Below are 24,234 nucleotides of genomic sequence, written 5' to 3' on the forward strand. Positions count from 1 at the left end.
ACCTACCATCTAAGATCATCTTGGTAGCTATGGCAGTCGAAAAACCAACGGTTTTGGCCATGGCAGAATGACCACCATTGGATAACTTTCATAATATCAATACATCAAAATTCACATGTATATCAATAAAAAACCTTTACATTAAATTTGTCAACATTCAAATATCAAATAAGAGAGCTTTAAATAAAATAAATACTAGTAAACTTTTAATGTATTATAGTATGTATAATTAGGATAAAAGGTAACCTACCATCTAAGATCATCTTGGTAGCAATGGCAGTCGGAAAACCGACAGTTTTGGCCATGGCAGAATGACCACCATTGGATGCCACGTCCCCATACACCACCAAGTTGATTCCACGCTGTTCCCTCCTGCTGTCGGGCCACATGATTCCCACTGAGTGACGGAGAATCACGAGATCACGCTCATCTTTACCTAAACGATGAAGAAGAAAAAATACTTAAAATCGTATGCGAATCGATTTTTCACTTTAATAAAAAATATATATATATATTTCATAGACACATACATTTTTTTACTATTTGTATAACGGGTCTTTAGGCATGGCCTGTGTTGTGCCGAAATACTTACATGTTTACAAAAAAAATATTATTTTTATTATTATTATTATTAGATTATATACATTCCATACAATAGATACAATAACAATTTACAGTATTAAGGTTTTACAATAAAATAATTACACCTGGACTTTAATTAACTCACTTTCTACCTTGTCCCTTCCAACGAGAAGCAACCATCGACGGACACTGTTCTTAAAGACATGATCACTACTGGAATTCTGAATGGTTTCGGGTAGCAAATTAAATACCTTTGGCAAATTAAATTAAATGTTTTACATACCAAATTAAATGCCTTACAAATCTATTTATGCGTTTAACAAAGCAAATAGGACATATAACTGCACAAATCGGAATTTTTGTTGTATTTTATTTTAAAAAATCATAAAAGAAGTACATAAACCGTTAATATAAATACCCGCCCACATCTTTTATTCTTAAGACTAGTGAGTGCGTTAGTCGTTAATTAAAAAGACTGCGCGGCGCGCTGCCACAGTCTGTGCGCGCGATGTGTACTGAAGTTTTCAGACAATATTTTCATCATGAGTAAACACGACTTGTTTGGAAAAACTTCTAATGTTCTCATCAATAGGTTAAATTACATACAAACTGATGATAATACATACAAATTCGTTGCATTTTCGCCCGTGTAAGAGAAAAATCTGTATTTCTCGAAACTAGTCGCGTTTACATTAATAAACTCAAAAGTGGTCTTAAACAAGTGTTTTACTTTATATTAAAATTTAAATATTAATATCTCTCATCTAACTTTTATCCACACCCAATGGTGCATAGGGTACTACTTCATATAACCGCAGTGTTGTTTTGATCGTTTACTAATGAAGGAAGGATGATCAGCCCTCCACTTCAGTGTCACTCCAGGGTAATATTTGATTAAATTTAGATTGAAATCTCACTGAAATTTATGTGACCTCCTCACTGGGAATCGAACTCGGGACCTTCAGTAAGGTAGCCGAGCGTGCTGACCATTACACTATGGAGGCGGATAATATAGAATTTATATATTTTACCTAATGCCAGCCTCTTGGACAAATAGTGACTCAGGGTGTCAAGGGGTGAGCCTAATTTCTTTACTGGCTTCTCGTCCAACAGTCCTAAGCTCTCGATAGCGGCTGCTCCCTCAGCACCTCCTTGTTCCACCACTCTGGTCTTCAGGTTCTCAAAAAAGATGTTGCTGTCAGCCAACCCCAACTGCTCGCAGATGTACTGCCTCTGTGGAGATTTAAGATTCATCGTTAAGGCCAAATATTCGTTAAAAGCAACTTTATTTTCTCTAAATCCAGATAATATTTTACGTAAACGATTTTTTTCTTAAAACATTGTTTTTGCATTGAATAAATAAGTTTTTCTTGGAAATAATTATATGGTTTTGAAAAAAACCATCAAGGAGTTATTGAAAGGCAAGGATTATTTTTTTTAATTAAACACTTGAATATACCACTTTAATGAGTTATATTTATATATTCGACTAGTTTCGAAAACTTACAGATGTTTTTATCTTCTGGTAAAAATTAAAAATTGAAAATTTAAATTAAAAATTAAAACGCATTCTGATTTGAGCGCTTGATACAAGCTTGAGATGTAAGCCGTAAGCAAGATTTGTCAAAACCCAATTTCGACCACACCCACCCTGTTCAACCATATAATCCTGACCTATTTTCACTAACATCCTTAGTACATGTTAAACAATTCAGGCCTTTAGTGCATGTTATTTTACAATCATTATTGTATGTTGGCCTTGGATCGACCGAAAACGCATGTGATTAATTTTTGTGTCGTTGTGTGTAAGTAGTACTATGGAAGTGACGTGTAATATTGTTTGCATTCTGGTGTAGTGATTATCCTGACGAAGAGACTGGTACGTCTCGAAACCGGTAGACAAAAATTTCAGTGAGTGATTATATACTAAAATTGCCAACATTTTTATTGACAAAATTAAAAATAATTATAAATGACAATCCTCAAAGTAAATGCTTTAGACATTAATAAAATTAAAAAATATGTCTCATTATCTTTTATTTTAATTTTATATTTACTTCATCACTGCATTTGAAAGGTCTGATTCTATAATGAAGATATATTTGCATATTCAAACTTTAGGAAAATTACGCGATTATCATTATTTTCAATTACATATTTATTAAATTGCACATTTCACTCTCCGTTTTTTACAGTTCAAATGTTAAGCTTTACTAGGTATGACCAAAAATCCAAAAGTATCATTGAAAACATTTAAAAAAAAACATCCCTTTATTGTTTTCAGTAGTCATCATAACGACTGAAAAATTCCACCTGTAATTAACGTCCACATTCAATGAAATTACTCTCAGTCAGTAAAAAGGGGATACCTCTCGATAGGACCAACAAAGGAGTCATTTAGGCGAATTCAAATAGGTTCCGTTTGGGTACCTGCCTACACGGCAGAACGGTCAGTGTTAGTGTTCTTTTTAATTGAATTGCTTCTCATTCCGGTTCAACCGGATACGAGAAAAAAGAGAAAAACGGCAACAGTGTAATTTTCCGGGAAAGAGGTTGAATTCAAAAAGAATAAAATGCACCACTACCTCACTTTGCGGGATGCCGGCTAACTTAATTATTGTCCTCAGATTCAGAATGGCGTTCCGCTAACTTTGTTTAAATTTTGAATAAAAAATAAGTTTTATTTATTTGAATTATTTTTACGCCATGAAGGTTATTCTTACTGTATCGTTATCTGCTGTGCTGGTCGGGGTTGTGGGCGTATGTCTACCGGCCAACGTCGGGTCGGAATCGGATCTAGCTTACTTATCGAACTAAATACTAATCCCTTTCACTGCCTACGGATTAACAAACTTGTATTTATTTAGATTGGCAGTGACAGGTATATTGGAAGCTTTTAAATTTAAATTCACAGTAAAATCGGGATACAATTTTATATTGTTTCACATTTTTAATAAATTACACAACTTGGTTCGAAAAAAAAATTGCTTTGCAAGAGCAGATCTGTCAGGAAGCCTAGATGCTTCTGTATCAGATCTGGGCAGGCGATGGGACAGCTTTCAATGTATTGTTATATTTATCGTTTACAAGTTCGACTCAAAAGCCCCTGCGAGGATTTATAATTACATTTATCTTACCTATTCTTACTATCCTATCTGCACACAAGCATATAAAGGTGATTGCGGGTGATTTCTTAAAACATGTTTTACATATACGAATATAAATATAAAACCATTATTAAAGACTAATTTTTAAATTATCAATTATAAAGTCAACATGACTTTTTTCGATAACTACAGATATTTTCATCAACAGGTGAAAATACAATTTGTATTTTCACCCGTTGATGAAAACATCTGTAGTTCTCTAAACCAGACGTGTTTACATTTATAAACTCAAAAGTGGTCTTAAATAAGTGCTTATTTTTTTTATACTTTTATATTTCGATCGTTATGCTATTTCGCTAAACTTACGATAAATCAATAAATAATCAAAAATAAAAGTATATTAAAGTAGCTAGTTACACGAAACACTTAAATCAGTTATGATTGGATATTTTACTTAAACTTATTTGTATCGATACAAAAACGCTGATATTAATTTCACAGAGAGCCTAACTTATAATTTACGATAAAATTATATTTTTAAGTAATTAAGTATAACAAAAACATGTTTTTATTTACAAAATCTTCATAATCACGTTGACTTTAATGATTTTGCAAACACATTATTTATCCTTTTAAATTCCTTGTTTATCAGTTTGCTAATTGTAAGGCTTAAAACATTACCAAACATCATTAACGTGTTAGTGCAAATGACGACAGTATTTTAGTGCTCAGAGTTAAATCACATTATTTAGTTAGTATTAGCAGTGGTTACCCAAGTAATATCCGGTCCATCAGGATGCAGCATGGGATGTGGATTCGGGTCAATAAGTCCTAGAAGTTGCATACAGCGAACACACTCCGCATATCCTGGAAACAATTAACAACGGTTATATCACATATCCAAACGTGTCTAAATAACAATGCCCTGCTTAACTATTATTTTAGTATTTTTTTAAATATATTTCATATATTTCAAAATATAAATTTCAACGTTTCGAGACCCGAAAAGAGAAGGTCATTGATATTTGTCCGATGTAAGAATGAATTTTTGAAGGAAATGAAAATTAATATATTTATATTATATGTTTTTGGGTGATTTTTTTTCAAATGTTGTTTCATTTATTTTTATTCTATTTATTTTCGCAGTTAAAATAATCTTTCATTCAATTACAACAGTTGGTTTAATATATTAATGGGGTATATTGTATTGAATTTTTGAAGTTGAAGTAAAGTGATGTGAAATGTTAAGAAATAAATAGATATAGGCTTATATTATTATTGCGTTTATATCTTTTAATTTATGTAGAACTTAATTTTTATACACACACACACACACAAACACTGTATGTTTTAAATATATATATATATATATATATATATATATATATATATATATATATATATATATATATATATATATATATATATATATATATATATATATAAATAGTTATATATTGACCTGGTACATTTCTTATATCTATAGTTTATCGCTCCATCATAATAACGTCATACAAGTATTTATTTGCAGCAACAAGTATTGCACCATATTGTGCAATTCTCATTTTAATGTTATATTAAGTCTGTGTGTGTGATCGTATTCTTATGAATAATACCTTTAATTCTTTATATTTAATTTATCTTGTTTTATTTAAAAAGTATGAATTATTTAAAAAAATACACATTTTTTAACACAAAAAAATATATTTACTCTTTTTTAAACATCAAATTCTTCATTAGAATTAAAAAAATATGTTGAGAGTCGAGCACATTCCATAATTTTTTTTATAAATTTACAGAGGGAATATCAACAAATTCCTTAGTTTTGAACCGTCTCAAATTTCAGTCAGAAACATTTCATAATAACTAAACACAAATACGCCTTGCGTGAAGTAGGGCGGTATGGCGCGGTGTGTTGTATCGGTAATGTAATATGCAGTTTTGTGGCAGCGCTAGCCATATTTCCAATTAGAAGATAACAATATGTCTGGTTCCGTGAATTTATTACGCGGAATGGTCTGTTTACGCGAAACACTATTCACTTTTCAGAACACACTCCTTTTCCTTCCTATACAACTGAAATAAGCAATTTCAACTGCGGTTTTATTCCATATGCATGTGTTTATACCATATATATTCCGATTCAATGATACGTTTATATGCCTGTTACCAAATGCTACCAGTTATTTTAATTAAATCACTTTCTAACAATATATTTATAATAAATGATAAATTCACACTTCAATAAGAACATCTAAATTACCATCACGCTGTTTCTCCTTAGGAATAAGCAGAGAGAATACAACACCACACCAATTAGTCTTTGCAAACAATATTTGCCTCCTCCACATTCATGCATCTCCTGATCTGACCGCTTTCACGTTTTTGACAAACTTGACGTACAAAGTTTTCTTTGATATTTCTCTGATCCTATTTCCAACTACATTCGCCTTATAAATTTGTTTTATCGTTCTTTCCTCGCTCATTTATTCCACATGTCCAAACCATCTCAACACACTTTTCTTAATTGTATCGATAATGCTTATCTCAGCCTTGCTTTCTAACCTTTTCTCAATATTTGAACATGCACATTAGTCTGAGAACTCGCATTTCGACTGCATTCAGTCTACGTTCATCTTTCGTTTTCCAACTCCATGCTTCACTTCCATACATCCGGGTTGGAACCAGGACTACTAGAACTTTATTTAGTTAGAACTTTATTTGCCATAACTGATTTCAATGTACCATCCACTCTGTTACCAGGATTCACTCACATTTATTTATCTTTATCAATCTTTCCATCCCTAGAAAACATACTTCCCAAATATACCAAATATTCTACCTGTTCCATAGTTTCCCCATTTACCAATAGTTTAACTCAGATCTACATTCACTTCTTTTAAAAACATAATATAAAATAAGATTTCTTCTTTTATTTTTTAATAAATAGGTTTTTACATCATTTTGAAGCGCTCAGTACAAATTTGAAGCTAATTTCTAACTATAATATAATGAAGTGAATCCAATTGATGAAATTTTGTCAATTATTGTATGAAGGCAAGATGATCAGTTTTGCGTTTCTGCTACCAGTCTAGTTTATATTCTCTCTTTTCTGTGGTCTGAATTTTGTAGTTTGGTATGCAGCAATAAATTATACCTCCTTCGTTTTTTCAGTCTTTTGAACCCAATTATCTACAAACTTATAGTTATTTTTTTTTAATGTGAACGGAATTAATTTTTAGTTTTATAATAAGTCTATCATATTTTATTATTAAGTAATATTATTTAATTAACTTGACATTGGCAAAAGCAATATATTTTATATGCAACGCCATTATATATTTGAACAAAAAAAAAACAAACAAAAAAACCTTATCCGCACCCCAATGGTGCATAGGGCACTGCTTCATATAAACACAGTGTTATATTGATCATTTACTCATGAAGGAAAGGTGATCAGCCCTCCGCTTCAGGTACCAGTCCAGGTTAATATTGAATAAATAATATAGTGAACGAATCACTTATATTTATTTGACCCCCCCCTGGGAATCGAACCCGGGACCTCCAGAACGGTAGGCCGAGCGTGCTGACCATTACACTGCGGAGGCAGACATTTAAAAAAAATGCGAAATAAATAAATATAAGAGTTGAGAAATTTATTAGAATTATAAATCGGATTTTGATTTTTATTTTTAATGATGAATAGAATACGATTTATATAATTCAATCACAATTTTGAAAAACTATATTTTTACTATCGTTTCATTATCAATCACTGATAACTTAAGTCAACAAGCAAGGATTAATGATAAGTCAAGAACCACGCTCTCACTTCATGGCAGATAATAATGTACTAATATGATCTTTATATCTTACCACTCGTATCAAAAATGAAAAATTGATTGATTGAAACGTTTCGGAATTTACTTGATTTTATTTATGTTACATTTGAAATCATTAATGATATTATTTTGAATTCACTCACAACGAATTGTTATTATTTTATTTTACAGATTTCAAAAAATATCTGATACGCACATTCAGTTCACAGTTTGTATTGCTTAAGTTTAAAAAAAAATCGTTTAAAAAATCTTTAATTTTATGATTCCTTAATTACTTTACAGATATTCGTTCTATTCTCTCTGTCTAGTTAGTTTATCTTTTTTTTAAACCTATAGGTAAATTATGCATAGTTAGCGTGTTTAGCTACTGTGCTGGAGGTCCAGGGTTCGATTCCCAGGGGGGAGTGAAATTAATTATTAGCGATAATACACCTTAATATCTATATAATATTACTCTAAAATGGTCTCTAAGCGCAGGAGTAATCACCTTGCCAACATGTAACTAACTATCAAGATAATACAGCGCCAAAACGAAGCGGTTCCCTATGCATCATTGGGTGCGGATAAGGATAAGAAGAAGCATAGAAGAAGTTTATGTTTTAATTTTAAATCAAACACAGATTTTTCGAGTCTACTAAGTTGTATTTTATTAACAAAAAACACATAAAAAATTATATTGTGACAATTTTTTCGCCTTGTTAGGGCATTATCAAACGAATGTTTGACATTTGTTTGATAATGCCCTAACAAGGCGAAACAATTGTCACAATATAATTTTTTATGTGTTTTTTGTTAATAAAATACAACTTAGTAGACTCAAAAAATCTGTGTTTGATTTGAAATTAATACATAAATTAAAATGGAGTTCTAAAAATTAAACGCCAAGTCAATAAATACATAGAAGAAGTGTTGAGAGGTCTTGTGAATTAAATGAGTGAAGAAAAGTTCCGGATTCGATTTCCCGGGGATTATGTTAAATAAAAATAGTGAATAAAAATAATTTCTTAAATTGGTACCTTTGAATCTCAGAGTTCCCCTCTTCACTGTGTGAACATCCGACGCGATTCCATAAAGGTCAGCGTAAAGGGTGCTGTCTCTATTAGGGTACCCTTCGAGAGCGAAACCAGGAAGGAAATCCAAGGGCTTAGGGTTCGTCATCAATTCCCCACCACCGGCTATTTCTACGATCTATGAAAGAAAAATCACTTACAAAGATATAAAAATTCTTCAAATATATAATTTTTATACATGGAATAGTGCCCGTATTATTTTTTTACGAGACATAATAAGCCTTAAAATCTAGCAATAATTTAATTAGCAAATATATAGTTCTAAGCATTTTTTATTTGTTGTCAGCGGAGATCAGAGGGTAAACTTAAATATGAACCAAAGGCAAAATATGGGGATGGGTAATACTGTGAAAATTGTAAATCAGTTTTTTCTTTCTTTCTTTTTTGAATGTACATATATAATGTTAAAATATATTTTTAAAATATGTGTAATGAAAACCGTATTTAAAAAGAACTGCACTGACAAGACACACAAGGTGCATCGGTGGGTCTTTGCAAACAAAACATTTATGTTTATGAATTCACGCGATATAATTTTAGGACCATTTTGACGTAATGAAGTACTTGTCGGTCAAACCTCGATCAGGTAACCTTAATCTATAACGTCAACATTTGGTGAAGTCGAACGCATAGTTAAACACATAACCGTCGGCTACCTAATATTGTAGTCACCCAAACATAATTAAAATATTAAGCTTAAAGTAAGGGTTTAAGTTTTGTGCTGACATTTCTTAGTGGAACTGCATTTTATACTCATATGATAAAAGAACAACTAAGTATGTAGTTTTTCCACATATATTTTATCTGATCAGTGACCGGGTCTTGTCTTTACCTACATCATCAGACTGGTTTATGATGTCGGCAACGATGAAATGCATGACGAAAGTAGATTTAAAAATACCCAAAAATTACTGAAAATTTCTTCTAAATGTTTTAATATTAAGTATTTTTTTCAGTATGTTTTCCAAAGGCTTAAAACCTTGCGTCAGACCAACTATCCAAACATTGGATTTCAGTGATTTTTTACTTGAATTAACCATTATTATTCAAGGAGGATTTCTAGATGAAGGGTTTATTCATAAAATAGCAGCCAATTATGTAGTTAACCTAGCATAACCTAACCTAATCTATCGTAACCTTACCTGTCCACTACTGAGGTACTTGGCCGCAGACATAGTAGCTAGCAGCGCTCCTCGTGGCGACCAAGAGAACTTGTAACGCAGAGGATTATCGCTGTGCTCCGGAGCTGGCAACCCTGAAAAATATAAATCAATAAATGAATAAAAACAAAAAGTCACACAGTGAATTAAGAGGTTGCTAAATCCATGTCATCTGATTTTTGAAGCGTGGGTAGGCCCCAGACAAGATGGTCCGACGGTATTAAAACAGTAGCGGGCTTACACTGAAAGAGAGTCGCTTCCAACAGACAACTGTACAAGTCCAAGGAGGCCTTTGTTCTAAACTGGACACAAGGAGAAGGCTGAGTGAGTTTATATAAATGTATTTATATAAATTATGCTTGTTTTTTAGTTGGTACATAATAACAAAATAAGTCGAAAACATTTATTTTAAGTAACTACCAAAGCTAGGTGTTTAAGTAAGTTAAATTCCATCACGTAAACCGTACGTGTTGATAAACATTTTATTCTTTGCGATAACCGTTTGTTTAATTTTAACCACGAGTTAGTCCTTACAAATTTAAGCCCTCATTTCGCGGTCAGCGGTTAAACGTGCGAAGGGAATAAAACGGAGTTGAGACTGAGTTATGAGGGTACCAGGAGAGATGAAGAGAATGGTTGTGGAATGGAATACTATGGATGAGGTGCGAATCCTGGATATTATGTTAGAAAGGACCCCTCTACGTATGATTTATCGAATGATAAAGGATACCAATAATTCACTCTGATACGAGCGGATATGTAAATCGTATATTATCTCGGATCCATAGGAAAAAATACGGCGGAAAAATCATCAGAAAAACACTGTTGTATTCTAATAAATTGTGTGTACGAGTACGTACAGGGTATAAATTTGAAATACGAACATTTATACTAGGCTTCTCATATTTTCTATATGTGTCGCCTACTTTCAAAATCCGCCAGATCCAATTTTAAAAGATTTTAAAATAAATACTCCATCGGAATGCCAATTGTGGGTTTTATTGTTTAAAATATTTACAAACTTGAAAACCCTGCTAAAAATACTTAAAAACAGCGTTGTATTTCAAATTCCGCTATATTCATAGACCTTGCCTTCTGACCCTTATCGGCTAATCAGAGAGCGAGGATAGGTCAAAGATTAAGATGACGTCATCATCGGTTTTTCGTGTATTTTTTTAAATACTGAAAAAAAACTTAAAAATGTTAAAATTCTTTATTTCATAATGTTTTATCTACAGATAGACAAATCTTTTAAATACAAATGTTACCCGGTGAATCGTGCATTTTTTGGAAAATTGACTTACATGGATCTGGCGGATTTTGAAAGTAGGCGACACATATATCCCGTCCAAATATGATTGTTTGGGAATATTTATTTCGGGTGTAAATAATTTTAATTATTTTTTTTCTTTTGTTACAGGCAACATTCTTGCATTATACATCTGTGACTAGCGTCATGTTGTTTTGTCGGAATCTATAAAATATTTGACGAATTATTAGGTCTCTTATCATTTAATATTCGTTCAAATTTGTTGGCTAGATGACAAAATTCTAAATAATATTTTTTTTTGCCAGCTAACCTAAACTAACTAACTGACCATCACCGCTTTCCCGCAGGGGTAGGCAGAGAGAATCGAAGGCCACACCACCCTGTCTTTGCAAACATTATTCGTCTCTTCCACATTCATGCATCTCCTCAAACATACTCAACGATTATTACGACTCCTGACCCGGCCGCTTTCAAGTATTTGACAAACTTGATTGTGCAAAGTTTTAAAAGTTTGAAACACATATACCATTATTACACAATGCTTGTGAAGCAATTAAAATATTTTTTTAAAATCTATGAAATAACAATGCAATCGAAAACAATTAAACAGCAGTCAAAAGCAAGCTATCCGCCATGAGCAAGATTGAATTGAAGATTGAAAAAAAAAAATGTTGTTAAAAATTAAGTTTCGCCCATCACATTTATTCATATATTGTATGTTTGTGGATATAATTATTTAATATACATATTTTGAAAATAAAGTTAGTTTTACGTGACGAACGAAATAATCTTACTAGAAAATTACCAGAATTAAAAAAAAAAAAAATTTTTTTCAGTTTTACCGAAAATCTATGGGTGGTTTTATTATCTCACAATTTTTATTAGATAAAAACACATTGAAATTCATTCGCAACGTTTGTGAAAATGGAAAAGTAATCCCTGAATAATTCAAGAAAATTTGATATTTTGAACAAAGGAACATTAACATTTTTATTTTTACAGATCAATGAAGCTTTTACGGCTTTAAAAAGGTGCCTAGAACAAGAGTTTTAAAAAATCTTAAAAATAGAATAATTAAACATCAAACGAATCCATGACCCTTAAAGCCTGTGATAAAAACCTTTAAGTTAAGTTTGTGATAATTTGAAGTTTATTACTCTTGGGTAGAAAATCGTAAATAGAACGAATAATCCATATTGATTTAGGAGTCCTTTTAATAGAAATGGTGAAAAGGGTTCATCCGACATACAATACTGGGCGGACCTTTAAATTATCCAAGTTATGGTTCAGTGGATTCTCCTAAAAGCAGTCTAATAAGGGACTTGCCAAGTCCAGAAGCCGGCTTGTTACTCATAATAATGTTCATTTTAACGATGGCCAAACAATTAAATACAAAAAATTTATATTTTGTAAATCCGAAGGTGAATAATAATTCTATATACTTCTTCAAACTTTCATCCGCACCCGATGGTGCATAGGGCACTGCATCATATAAACGCAGTGTTATCTTGATCGTTCATTCAAGAAGGAAAGGTGATTAACCTTCCAATTCAGGTGCCAGTCCAATATTAAATAAATATAAGATTGGAAAAAAAAAAGATTTTTTTATTTATTTATTTGACCCCCCTTCCCTGAGAATCGAACACGGGACCTCCAGTACGGCAGCTAAAAATGCATATCACTACGAAGGCGGACAATGTGGTTCTATATACATGCAAATAATTCAACATATACCGTAAAGTGGGTATACTTTGCACCATGGGTGATACTTTGCACCACCTTCTGTAAAGAAATTGTAGAGCTGGTCATATCCGATACATGTCATTTTTCATTCTACTTTCTATTGTTTCTGATAGATGGCACTTCAATCTACTTTTTAGTTTACAAAAGTAACAGTCGGTCACTATTGCTTCAATGCGTTTTTCCTGTCCGAACGTAAAGAAAGTTTTCTGTCTGAAAATTGTGTCCGAAAAAATCCAGTGGAATCAGTATACTGAAACTAGTTACAACAAGCGAGTGGTCTCTAAATCGTAGGTAGATAGGCCCTGCTTTTCTCAAATGCTGTATTTTTTAGTTACATTGTCAAGTTTTTGTAAAAATAATATTTTTTTAAGAACTGACTTGTATTGACCACATTTGGGGTAACATTGCACCAAGTGCAAAGTATCCACAAAAAGGCCATAGTTAATTAATTTGATGAAAAGTCTTAAAACGGCTAATACAACTTGACATGTTTGCTAAATATCTATAGGTTTTGTGTACTTACTTAATTCCTGATGGTATATTTTTTTCAAAAATGTCAAGAACACATAAACAGCGGCCTTATGCCAGACGATACTGCGATTTTACACCGAAGAGAGTGGAGCAGTGTTTGGAGGCCATTTGAAATGGTACAATCAGTCAAAGAAAGGCTGAAGAAAATCCCCAGAAGGACGATTAACTATAGGCTCAAAGGTCAGCACACAAAACCTGTGGGAAAACCTCCGATATGTGACAAGGGCGAAGAGCAATCCTTCGTAAACTGCATAGTAGACATGAGTGAGTACGGTTTCCCGGTGAGTGTTTTTAACATTCGCCACATTCTAATAGCCTATTTGGATAGATTTGGCAGAAGAGTACGAATATTAAAGAACAACGTACCAGGCTCTGAATGGATAAGATCATTTTTGCAAAGACATAAAACCTTGACTGTTGCTAAAACTAGTCAGTTGCTTAATCGGTTGCCATTAAAAGCGTATGACGATGACGTGCGCCAGAGTTTTCAACAGTTTTTGGAAGAAAACAGATTCAACACAAAGAATTCAGTCTTAAAACGCAGGAAAACGATACCGATAGAACCAGGTAAGAGCATTGCTCACGATCCAAATGTCGAAATGAACGTTGACGAGACACAAATGCTACCTGAACCAACTACATCAATGATCCCACCTTCCGCATCGAAACTTCCAGCATATCTAGCATTAACTGATTATAGTTCACACGGAAGCTTTGAAGAAGAGGGAGAAGAACAAAAACGATGACTGAAACCAGTTATCGTATTTGTTCTTCCGTTTCATTAGGACCAGTAAAAAAGAAGGTGGGAGAATATGTCGTATTTCATTATGAAGGAGAAAAATTTCCGGGACAGATTTTGGAAATAAAAAACGACAGAGCTGTTAAATCCATGCAGGAGAGTCTCAAATCATGGAAGTGGCCGATGAAGGATGACTTTCTTCAATATTCTTGGAAGGATGTAGAGGGTTCCATAAAAGAACCGAAAATGCAATCCAAAAGAGGTTTCTTTACCGTCTCGGAACTTGACCATATTTAGACCTAATTTAATTTTAATTCCTATTACCTATGTAGTACGATATGTTTTAATATCCACCTTTTATTTTATATAATTTTAAACCTTCAGTATTAAAAAAAAAACATTTTGGTTAGATTTTTCAATATTTTTTTTAAAAAAAATTCTATCAAGTGTCTTATTTTTCCATAATTATACAATATTATAATCTGCATTTAGTGAACTGTGAGCCAAAACCCTTCATAAGGTGCAACAAAACTTGTAGGATAGCCTTTACTTTGCATCAATTTGGATTCTAGTACGAAAAGTGCAGAGAAAATATCATGGTGCAAAGTTGTACTTTACCCCGGGATACTTTGCACCAAAATATAAACATAAAAAAAAAATACAGGCAAAATTGATAAAAATTTAAAAACATATCAGACGTGTTACAGGTATATGTGTTATTACATTGCAATAGTTGAAACCTCAGAAAAAGTAAAAAACCTGATCTGAATAGACAATTTTTTGAAAAAATGCATTATTTTGGTGCAATGTATACCCACTTTACGGTAATATTAGTTTTTACTTTGTTTACATACTTTCAAAATATCTTATGAATATATTTCCTATATATGACCTATTTCATGGATTATTTGAGTGATTTAGAGAATTATATTAGAATAATGGATGCTTCCAGCGATTAGCTAGAATATTGTTGAAAAATTCTTATACTTCTACCAAATGTTTTTGTTAATGGTCTTCTATTTATAATAAATAAAAATGTAAATATTCCACAATGCTGCATTTGAATATGCGTGTTATTTTGGAAATCCTAGATTTATTATATGATCAACTGATGAAACAGTACATTAAGTTCATAACAGCAATCTGTGTTGGATTAGGATTCATATTTCGCTCACTCCTTTCAAGAACGTCATAAATCGAAAATCGTCAATTTTCAGTTGTTCGGAATGCCCAGAAAATATACTATATCCCAGCAAAAGAGGCATATTTTTAACGTAATATTTACCCGCTACAGGGTAGGAATTGTTGTTTTTGCCTTTTGAAGAAAAGGTATTGTTTAATTATTTTTTTTTTAATAAACTAAATATTTTTCAAATGGAGAAAAAAAACCTTCAGGTTATACTTAAAAAGATCTGTTACACAGTAAAAAGTTCAGTGAGTGGCTTGATATTTATTTTTAATACATTGTATTATATTTTTAAACTTTAAAAACGTTCTCTTGAAAAATCAAGTTTTTTTATTTATGACGTTCTTGAAAGGAGTGAGCGATTTGTCCACGCGTGTCCAGCAATCACTTAACCGCCTATGATTGGTCATAAGCCCTGTAAATATCCAGACTTCCATATTTTTCTTCGTTCATCTTGAGATGTCAAAAAAATACAAAAAATATATCTTCAAGTTTCTTCTCTATCGTACTTACTTAAAAAGCGTGCAATTTCACGTATAATATTATTCATTGAATGCTTTCGTAGTACTTAACTCTAGTCTATGAGACCGTCCCATAATAACGCCAGTAACGAGGGACTTATGCATGTATTTTCGGATTTTCCCAGTCCCAAGAGATTCATTATTCAATTCTGTCGCTTGCAGAGCTGATCTGATCTCTGCAGTAGAATGTCGTGAAATTATATTCATTTGAAAACATCCATTCATTCAAATATTTATTCATACTTGAGAATAACTAAACTGCGAGTAGCGGAATGAAAATTGAACATAAATTATTTGCAGTTCTATTTAAACATAAATCAATTTGCTTGTACAATAATATTGACTGAATTCTCGTTAAGGGGGAATTCTCAAAATTCAATTTCAGAAGCGGACGACCACGCAATAGGTTGGTCGTGCCTTCGCGCGCGATTCAAAAAAAATGTACTGAAATTAAATTCTCTTCAAATACATAAAACAATTAATTCAATGTTGCATAATAAAAATATGAAGGTTTGTTTTTTCAAAATATTAAATAATTATTGGACAGATGTGACAAGTTATAAACATGTTTTTTACAAAACACATTTTTATCGCAATGGCAGCGTCATCTGTTGAACGTAACAACATCATATGGAATACTAAACACTACTTTATAAATGACAGCATACTTGTTGACCGATCCTGCCTGTTAGTATTTTGATTCGTGGATTTTTATTGCTTCCCGAGCATCGTGAAACCCAATATTTATATTTCTTTTCCATTTAACCAACTGAGCCACAGCAACTCGTGGCCGGGTACAAGCAGTAGTAAAAGGGGTCAAAAAAGGCTTCTTTACAGCAGATTCACCACTTAAGTCTGTAAATTGATTAAACCTTCAGCCGTTTACTTTTATTACGCAACAGTATAACAATACTCGTTAAATGGTTTGTCGTTTAAAATCAGCTGTTGCATGAAACCACCTCGTTTTTCGCTGCTTATTTTCATTATTTTGGTAATGGGAAAGTGCAAATTATGTATTAAAATTAACGGCTATGACAATACACAGCCACCCATAGAATTTTATATAATATTAAAATACATACGTGTACAAATTAGCCTATGTTTTTGAGTACGGGTTTGCAACCCCGAGTATTCCAGCCAATGCTGCTTTTCCTCTCCCATTTCTATTCTCATTCAGTACATTTTTATTTTACTTTCATCTTCTTTACTAACGTTATCTACAGTATATAACACTCTTTTTTCGTAAAATGAGCGCAGGACTGTTTATTAAATTGATATAATTGACGATCAAGTTAACGCCGTCGATTCGATATGTGCGCTATGCAATATTCAATATGGATATGATTTTTTTTAACATTGGAATTCAAAGCGTATTAGTCAATACGTTTTAAAAAATTACAATGGAAGATTTAAAATTAAAATATTTTTATTCAAAATTTTAAAATTCGTCTTTTTATAATTTTTTTGTAAAAAGTGAAAAACCTGTGTTTTTTTTTTATTATTTACAAAAATACTTCAATTTCTTACTATTAATGTGAGCCTAAACGGTTCATTATTAGAAATAGTTATCATATTATGGCAGAGTGGGTTCGAACCGAGAAACGCGATACTAACCCCGGGAGCACAATCCGACACAACCTTGACAAATTTGATGACCTTACCTCCGCAATACGAGATGAATGACTCGATCCTGCCTCCAGTATTCTTCACCTCATCAATGCACTCCATAGCCAACAGATGATCTACTCCGGGGTCAAGTCCTATTTCATTCAAGAGAGTTACTCCAGCATCTGAAGCTCTATAAAAATACAATCAAGACCTAAGACAGCGTACAAACGGAACTCTTATTACAATACATTGGCACACACTGAAGGCCTTGTTATGGATATTTGTCAATAATTAGGCTTTTTATAGTCCTCGTACGTACACATATCGCTCACTCCTTTCAAGAGAACGTTTTTAATGTTTAAAAATATAATACAATGTATTAAAAATAAATATGAAGCCACTTATTGAACTTTTTACTGTGCACCAGATCTTTTTAGGTAGAACCTGAATGTTTTTCCTCTATTTGAAAAATATTTAGTATGTTGAAAAAAACAATTAAACAATGCAAAAACAACACTTTCTGCCCAGTAGCGTTTAAATATAAAGTTAAAAATATGCCGCTTTTGCTGTGATATAGTACATTTTCATTCCGGCATTCCGAAAACACGCACAACTGAAAATTAACGATTTTGATTTATGACGTTCTTGAAAGGAGTGAGCGATATGGTATGTATCATAAATATCGCGGTCTTTTCATGGGCTTCGATATGCGTAATCGACAGAAGTGAGGCCTTCCATGGTACGATTGAGACAAGGTTACAATTGATATCTAAAATTACGTCTATTTTTATTTAAGTGGCTCACTCTTTATGCAGTTGCCTGACGGCCGGCGTGACATAGGACGCCGTGACGAGGTGCGCGCCGGCCGCGATGCACTCGCGCGCCACCACGCCGTGCAGGTGGTAGGGCAGCAGCGACACGACCACGTGGCTGCGCCTCACGAGCGCCTGCAGCGAGCCGTGGTCAGCCGAGTCCTCGGCCACGCTGAGGTACACGGGCTCCACCCCCGGGTAGCGGGCGGCCAGCGAGTCCGCCTCCTCCTTAAGATGAGATGCTGCAAGACAAAAATAACAATCGAATATTACCTGAGGCTAGTACCCAGTTGGCCGCGTTTCGCAAAGAGAAAGATAACTCATGAAAGTAGGAGTGCGACGTTGTATAAAAGAAGACGTATGGATGGAAAAATTAATGAATCGGCGGGTATATACGAGGAGATGCATGAATATGGAAGAGGCGAAAAATGCTTGCAAAGGCATAGTGGTGCTACAGCGTTCTATTATCTTTGCCTATCCCTGTGGGGAAGCGGCGTGATGGTAATTAAGTTTGTTTAGTTAGAATATTAGCCTCCATAGTGTAATGGTCAGCACGCTCGGCTACCGTTCTGGAGGTCCCGGGTTCGATTCCCAAGGGGGGTAAAATAAATATAAGTGATTTTTTCATTGTAATATTTATTCAATATTACCATGGACTGGTACCTGAAGCGGAGGGCTGATCACCTTTCCTTCATGTGTAAACGATCAAGATAACACTGCGTTAATATGACACAGTGCCCTATGCACCATTGGGGTGCGGATAAGGGTTTTTTTTTAAGTTAGAATATTACATTTTTTCAACAATATTTTGAGTGTGTCCAAATACTTGTTTACAAATCTGGAATATCTCTAATTAGGATTTTTAACATCTCAACATAGATGCAGAAGAAAGAAAATGGAAGTCAGAGCATTTACAGGGGTCACGACTCTCATGGGCCGGTTCCAGTGATCACACTACACAAGTGTAACATTCAACAATTCTATCCATGATTATATTAGGGTACCCGGATATGATGTCGTTTTTAATATGAAAAATCAAATATTCTTACTATCTTTATTTTTCAAGTTTAATTACAATATATATTTTCTTTTATTCTATGACCTTTTTCCATCTTGCTGGTAGCATTTCAAAGCATTCGTCAATATATATATATATATATATATATATATATATATATATATATATATATATATATATATATATATATATATATATATATATATATATATATATATATATATATATATATATATATATATATATATATATATATATATATATATATTTATATATGTATATTTATATATATACATATATATAAATATACATATATAAATATATATATATATATATATATATATATTATATATATATATATATATATATATATATATATATATATATATATATATATATATATATATATATATATATATATATATATATATATATATATATATATATATATATATATATATACATATATAAATATATATATATATATATATATATATATATATATATATATATATATATATATATATATATATATATATATATGTATACATATATGTCCGCCTCCGTAGTGTAATGGTCAGCACGCTCGGCTACCGTTCTGGAGGTCCCGGGTTCGATTCCCAAGGGGGGTAAAATAAATATAAGTGATTTTTTCACTGTCATATTTATTCAATATTACCCTGGACTGGGTACCTGAAGCGGAGGGCTGATCACCTTTCCTTCATGTGTAAACCATCAAGATAACACTGCGTTTATATGACGCAGTGCCCTATGCACCATTGGGGTGCGGATAAGGGTTTTATTATTATATTATTATTATTATTATATATATATATATATATATATATATATATATATATATATATATATATATATATATATATATATATATATATATATATATATATATATATATATATATTTATATATATATCGTTAATAAATAAAAAAAATAGCAGCCTTTGTTGTTGTTTTTTTTACACATTTAATTAAATATAAAAATAAACGATTCTTCTTTTAGATATTTCAGTAGGTTTTTAACTCCCTTTGAAATTTAATTTTGGCCAATGAAGTGCAAGCACATCGGTTAAATAATCTCCATTCCTAACCGATTGAAAACAAAGCACTTTTATTTTGGAATTCAGAGATGGGCGTCTTTATTGTAATTTCAACATGCAAACTATAAAATACGGAGTGATTCAATTTGATATTCAAATTACATGTTTCAGAAGTTATCAAACTGTTTTTTTACACCCTTCAATTAAATTATTTTCTACTAAAAACACATCGTAAATTGAATACTTCTTGGTAATTATTCATAATAAAACCTTCGAAAAATATTAGACAACTAAATAAAAGTACTAAAATATATTTCATCAGCCTAATAATTAAATCTTTGATCTGAAATACATCAATTAACAGCGTATTTCTTATACCACTGTACCCAGCCACGCGTTTCTGTATTTCATTCGGATAAATAAATAAAATAAAAATAAAAAGATCTCATTTCCAATATGCATAATTTCAAAATGCCTGTGAAACAAAAAAAATATATTAATCTATCAAGCAACATTGTATTTAAAAAAAAAACAGTATATCTTATGAAGCGCGCCGTCCACCATTAGGTTTGTTTAGTATTGCGTGTTTAGATATATCCTTCAACAGATGGCGCTACCATTTTGGTAAAAAATATTTTTTTTTTGCAAAATCATTTTTTCCTGTCGCTTTTTAAATATTTTTTTTTACAAAAGCAAATAAAAATATGCGCGTATTTGAATCCCACGTTGCATCAATATTTCAAAGTAATTGGTGAAAAACTTGAGAAATTTTAAGATTTTGAAAAAGTTAAGTTTACAAAATTTATATATTTGTTGACATAGGTTTTTTTTTAACTGCCAGTTGAAGTATTTATCCAGAATTTGGGAAAAAACTTAAACTACATAATAAGATAAAGATCTCCGAAAATCTGAAGCTATAATCACTTTGTTTTATTCAATCAACACTCAAGCTAATACCACGTCAATCCAATAAGGTGCTCTATGCACTATTAGGTCCGGACATGGGTCAGAAAAATGCAACAAAATAAAAATTAAGTAAATGTTCTTAATATTCGTAATGGGATAAACAGTTGTGTAAAAGTCCGAAGAAAATGTTTGTCGCCCCTTAGTCGTTCAGTCTTGCATATTGGCGATTTGTTTGCGACCGAACCAAAGTGGGATTGGAATTCAGTACAATGTGTACCTAGGTGCTACTATACAGGTGTATACATACAACCCGTCTCGTTAATGTAGGCGCCATACATTATTCGAGCGGGGCACCATAAATAAGCAACCCCAAGTACTAACCCCTGCCATAGATCTTTTGCACCTTCTACCCTTATTTATTAACGGGATATAGTCCGGATTATTGTCGTCTGATTTTTCACGTCATTTGAAGTGAGCGATAAAGAAATCAAGTCAATTTATACGATAATATACATATTTTTTTTAATTTAACCCCTTGAATTCAAAATTTTACATGTCGCTCACTCGTTTCAACAACGTCATAAATCAAAAATCGTCAATTTTCAGTTGTGCATGTTTTCGGAATGCCCTATATGTACCATATCCCAGCAAAAGAGGCATATTTTTAACTTTATATTTAACCGCTACAGGGCAGAAAGTGTTGATTTTGCATTTTGAAGAAAAGGTATTGTTTAATTTTTTTTTTAATATACTAAATATTTATTAAATGGAATATTTTTTAAAAAGATCTGTTGCATAGTAAAAAGTTCAATAAGTGTCTTGATATTTATTTTTAATACATTGTATTGTATTTTCAAACGTTCTTCTGAAAAATCAAGTTTTTTATTTATTTATGACGTTCTTGAAAGGAGTGAGCGATGTGTATACGATTTTTTTAAACTATGTAGTAAATTCCGAAACCTCAACAAAGATGACGAGAAATATGGAAGTCTGAATATTTACATGGCCTCTGACCTGTCATAGGCTGGTTAAGTGATCACTTTATACACGTAAATCATTAAATATATTTTTATATTGAAACATTAATTTGTTTACTATATTTATACATAAAAATACATATACCGTATACCTACATTCATTTAAGAATTTAAAAACATAATTAATATTTTTTTGCAAAGATCCACCAAGCCACCATGTGTCTTATCGGTGGAGTTCCATGTACATAGGTTTTTTTTATCTATTTTTGTTTGTTTTTATCCATTTTAAATGATTATTTACCATAAATTTTTTTAAAGGAATTTTTTATCAAAACATGTAATAAATTGAGTATGTGTAAATAAACTGCGAGTATGTGTGTTTCTGTGTTTTTGTGTGTTGAAAGAATAAATAACATTTAAAATATGCAGAACAGTGGGTTTTTTACTTTAAACAAACCTTTTTAAAATTAAGCTACCTATATCATTACGGGCAGTTAAACATTTGAAGCTATTTATATCGGGACAATCAATGGCCTCGGCCGCAGAACTCGGGCAGTATAATGCCTGACGCCGGCCCTATGTCAATTGGTGGTTTAGCACCGGGTGCCAATGGGCCAGCCAATGTATTTTCAAGTTCTTGTAAAGACGGTATAATTAGTTCAGTCAATTACCTAAGAGCTTTTCAGCCGCGAACGCCAGAGCTGAAATGGGAAAACCTCATAATCCCTATGATATTTACAGAAATAGATTCGAGATTAACTAGGTTTTGTTAACCAAACATCAACCTTTTGAAAGCTAAAAAACAATATTATGGAAGTCAGGGCATTGACGGGGCTTACGACAGTCATAAGTTGACTTATGTGATCACTTTACACGAGTAATATTCACCAATTCTACCCATCGTTGACAGCCACACTACTCAAATTCTTGGAAGTTTTATATATATGATCCAATTTTGAAACATCGTACTTGAATCACTAGAACTTTACCAGAGACATCTATTGGTGAGATGAAATAAGTTTTTACTGAGCAGAAACTTTTACATTTGTATGTGAGGTCCGAATCCTGGATTATAATCACATACACGAGAAACGCCGGAAAATATCATTTTCATGTTATTATTTTAGCTTATAAATTGACCATATTATCACTTTATACACTTATGTAACGTTCACCATTCTGCACATAATTGAACAACCATATTGCATTCATGCAAGATATGCTCAAAAGGTATAAGCTATATACTTCACCAACCGCTCCATTCGCGCAACCGATGCCACAGTGTGAGAAACAGCCAATCTAGCTGTACTAAAGTCTAAAATGAATATCTTCATTTAGTATTAATTGTATGTCTAATATGATTTTGAAAGGTTGATCTATATAAAACTTAAAAATTTTGATTTGTAAAAATCTATGTGTTAGTTTGGCAGCGTCGCAAACTTTGTTATGGCGGAAGTGCTGTGAGTTTTCAGTTATCAGTCAGATTTTATTAGTGCGTTCGGATGATTGTTTTATGCGTTGTGGTGATTATTTTTACGAAAACTGTCATGGAGTCTACAAAACAAGGTATGTTCTCTATTATTTATACTAAAAAATGTCAAATATATAATCGATCTATTTTAAATAAAATTATAACAAAATTACAAAATCAATTTTTTTTTTAGAAACTTTTGTCAAATTGAATAGACTTTAGAAAAAAACTTCTTTAAACACCACTCTAAAAGTATCACTATATTATATTTTCATTCTTTATCTATTTAGGCCCGTAGATTTTTGCTGCCAAAAGGTGCAAACCTTAATTTTTTCCCCTTTTTTCAGTGAGCGGGTGAACTTTTATTCGGAGTGAATTGTTTAAGCTTTGGCGTGATATCGATGTAGCGTCGCGAAAAGAAAATATTTGCATTTACATAATGAACTTCTATGGTTTTTCTTTGTGCAATAAAACTACTTAAATATATTTAAATAATTTTGTGAGGGCTTTATGTTGCAAATTTTATGTTCGTTGGCAAAAAAGTAAGAGAAATATGAGTACATTCTTGAAATACAATTCTAAATGGCTCAATGTATCAGTTACTTTGCCAAAGCATATTCTTAGTACTATGCC

At 32.1% G+C, this 24,234-nt stretch overlaps 1 protein-coding gene across 1 annotated transcript in view; it reads right to left on the bottom strand.

Moving 5' to 3' along the window:
• The window catches only part of LKRSDH (lysine ketoglutarate reductase/saccharopine dehydrogenase), a 166,411-nt gene that overhangs the window by 4,718 nt on the left and 137,459 nt on the right, over positions 1-24,234 (bottom strand). Inside the window, exons 14-20 of the mRNA XM_088265775.1 lie at positions 18,164-18,413; positions 17,413-17,549; positions 9,744-9,856; positions 8,548-8,719; positions 4,462-4,556; positions 1,614-1,815; positions 251-436 (exon numbers count right to left, since the gene is read on the bottom strand). Of these exons, the coding sequence (XP_088121901.1) occupies positions 251-436; positions 1,614-1,815; positions 4,462-4,556; positions 8,548-8,719; positions 9,744-9,856; positions 17,413-17,549; positions 18,164-18,413 (1,155 nt within the window). The remainder of the gene's footprint in view (positions 1-250; positions 437-1,613; positions 1,816-4,461; positions 4,557-8,547; positions 8,720-9,743; positions 9,857-17,412; positions 17,550-18,163; positions 18,414-24,234) is intronic.

Source organism: Brachycentrus maculatus, unplaced genomic scaffold (genome assembly GCF_059751285.1).
Source record: "Brachycentrus maculatus isolate JH-2025_06_01 unplaced genomic scaffold, ASM5975128v1 h1tg000258l, whole genome shotgun sequence".
NCBI lineage: Eukaryota > Metazoa > Arthropoda > Insecta > Trichoptera > Brachycentridae > Brachycentrus > Brachycentrus maculatus.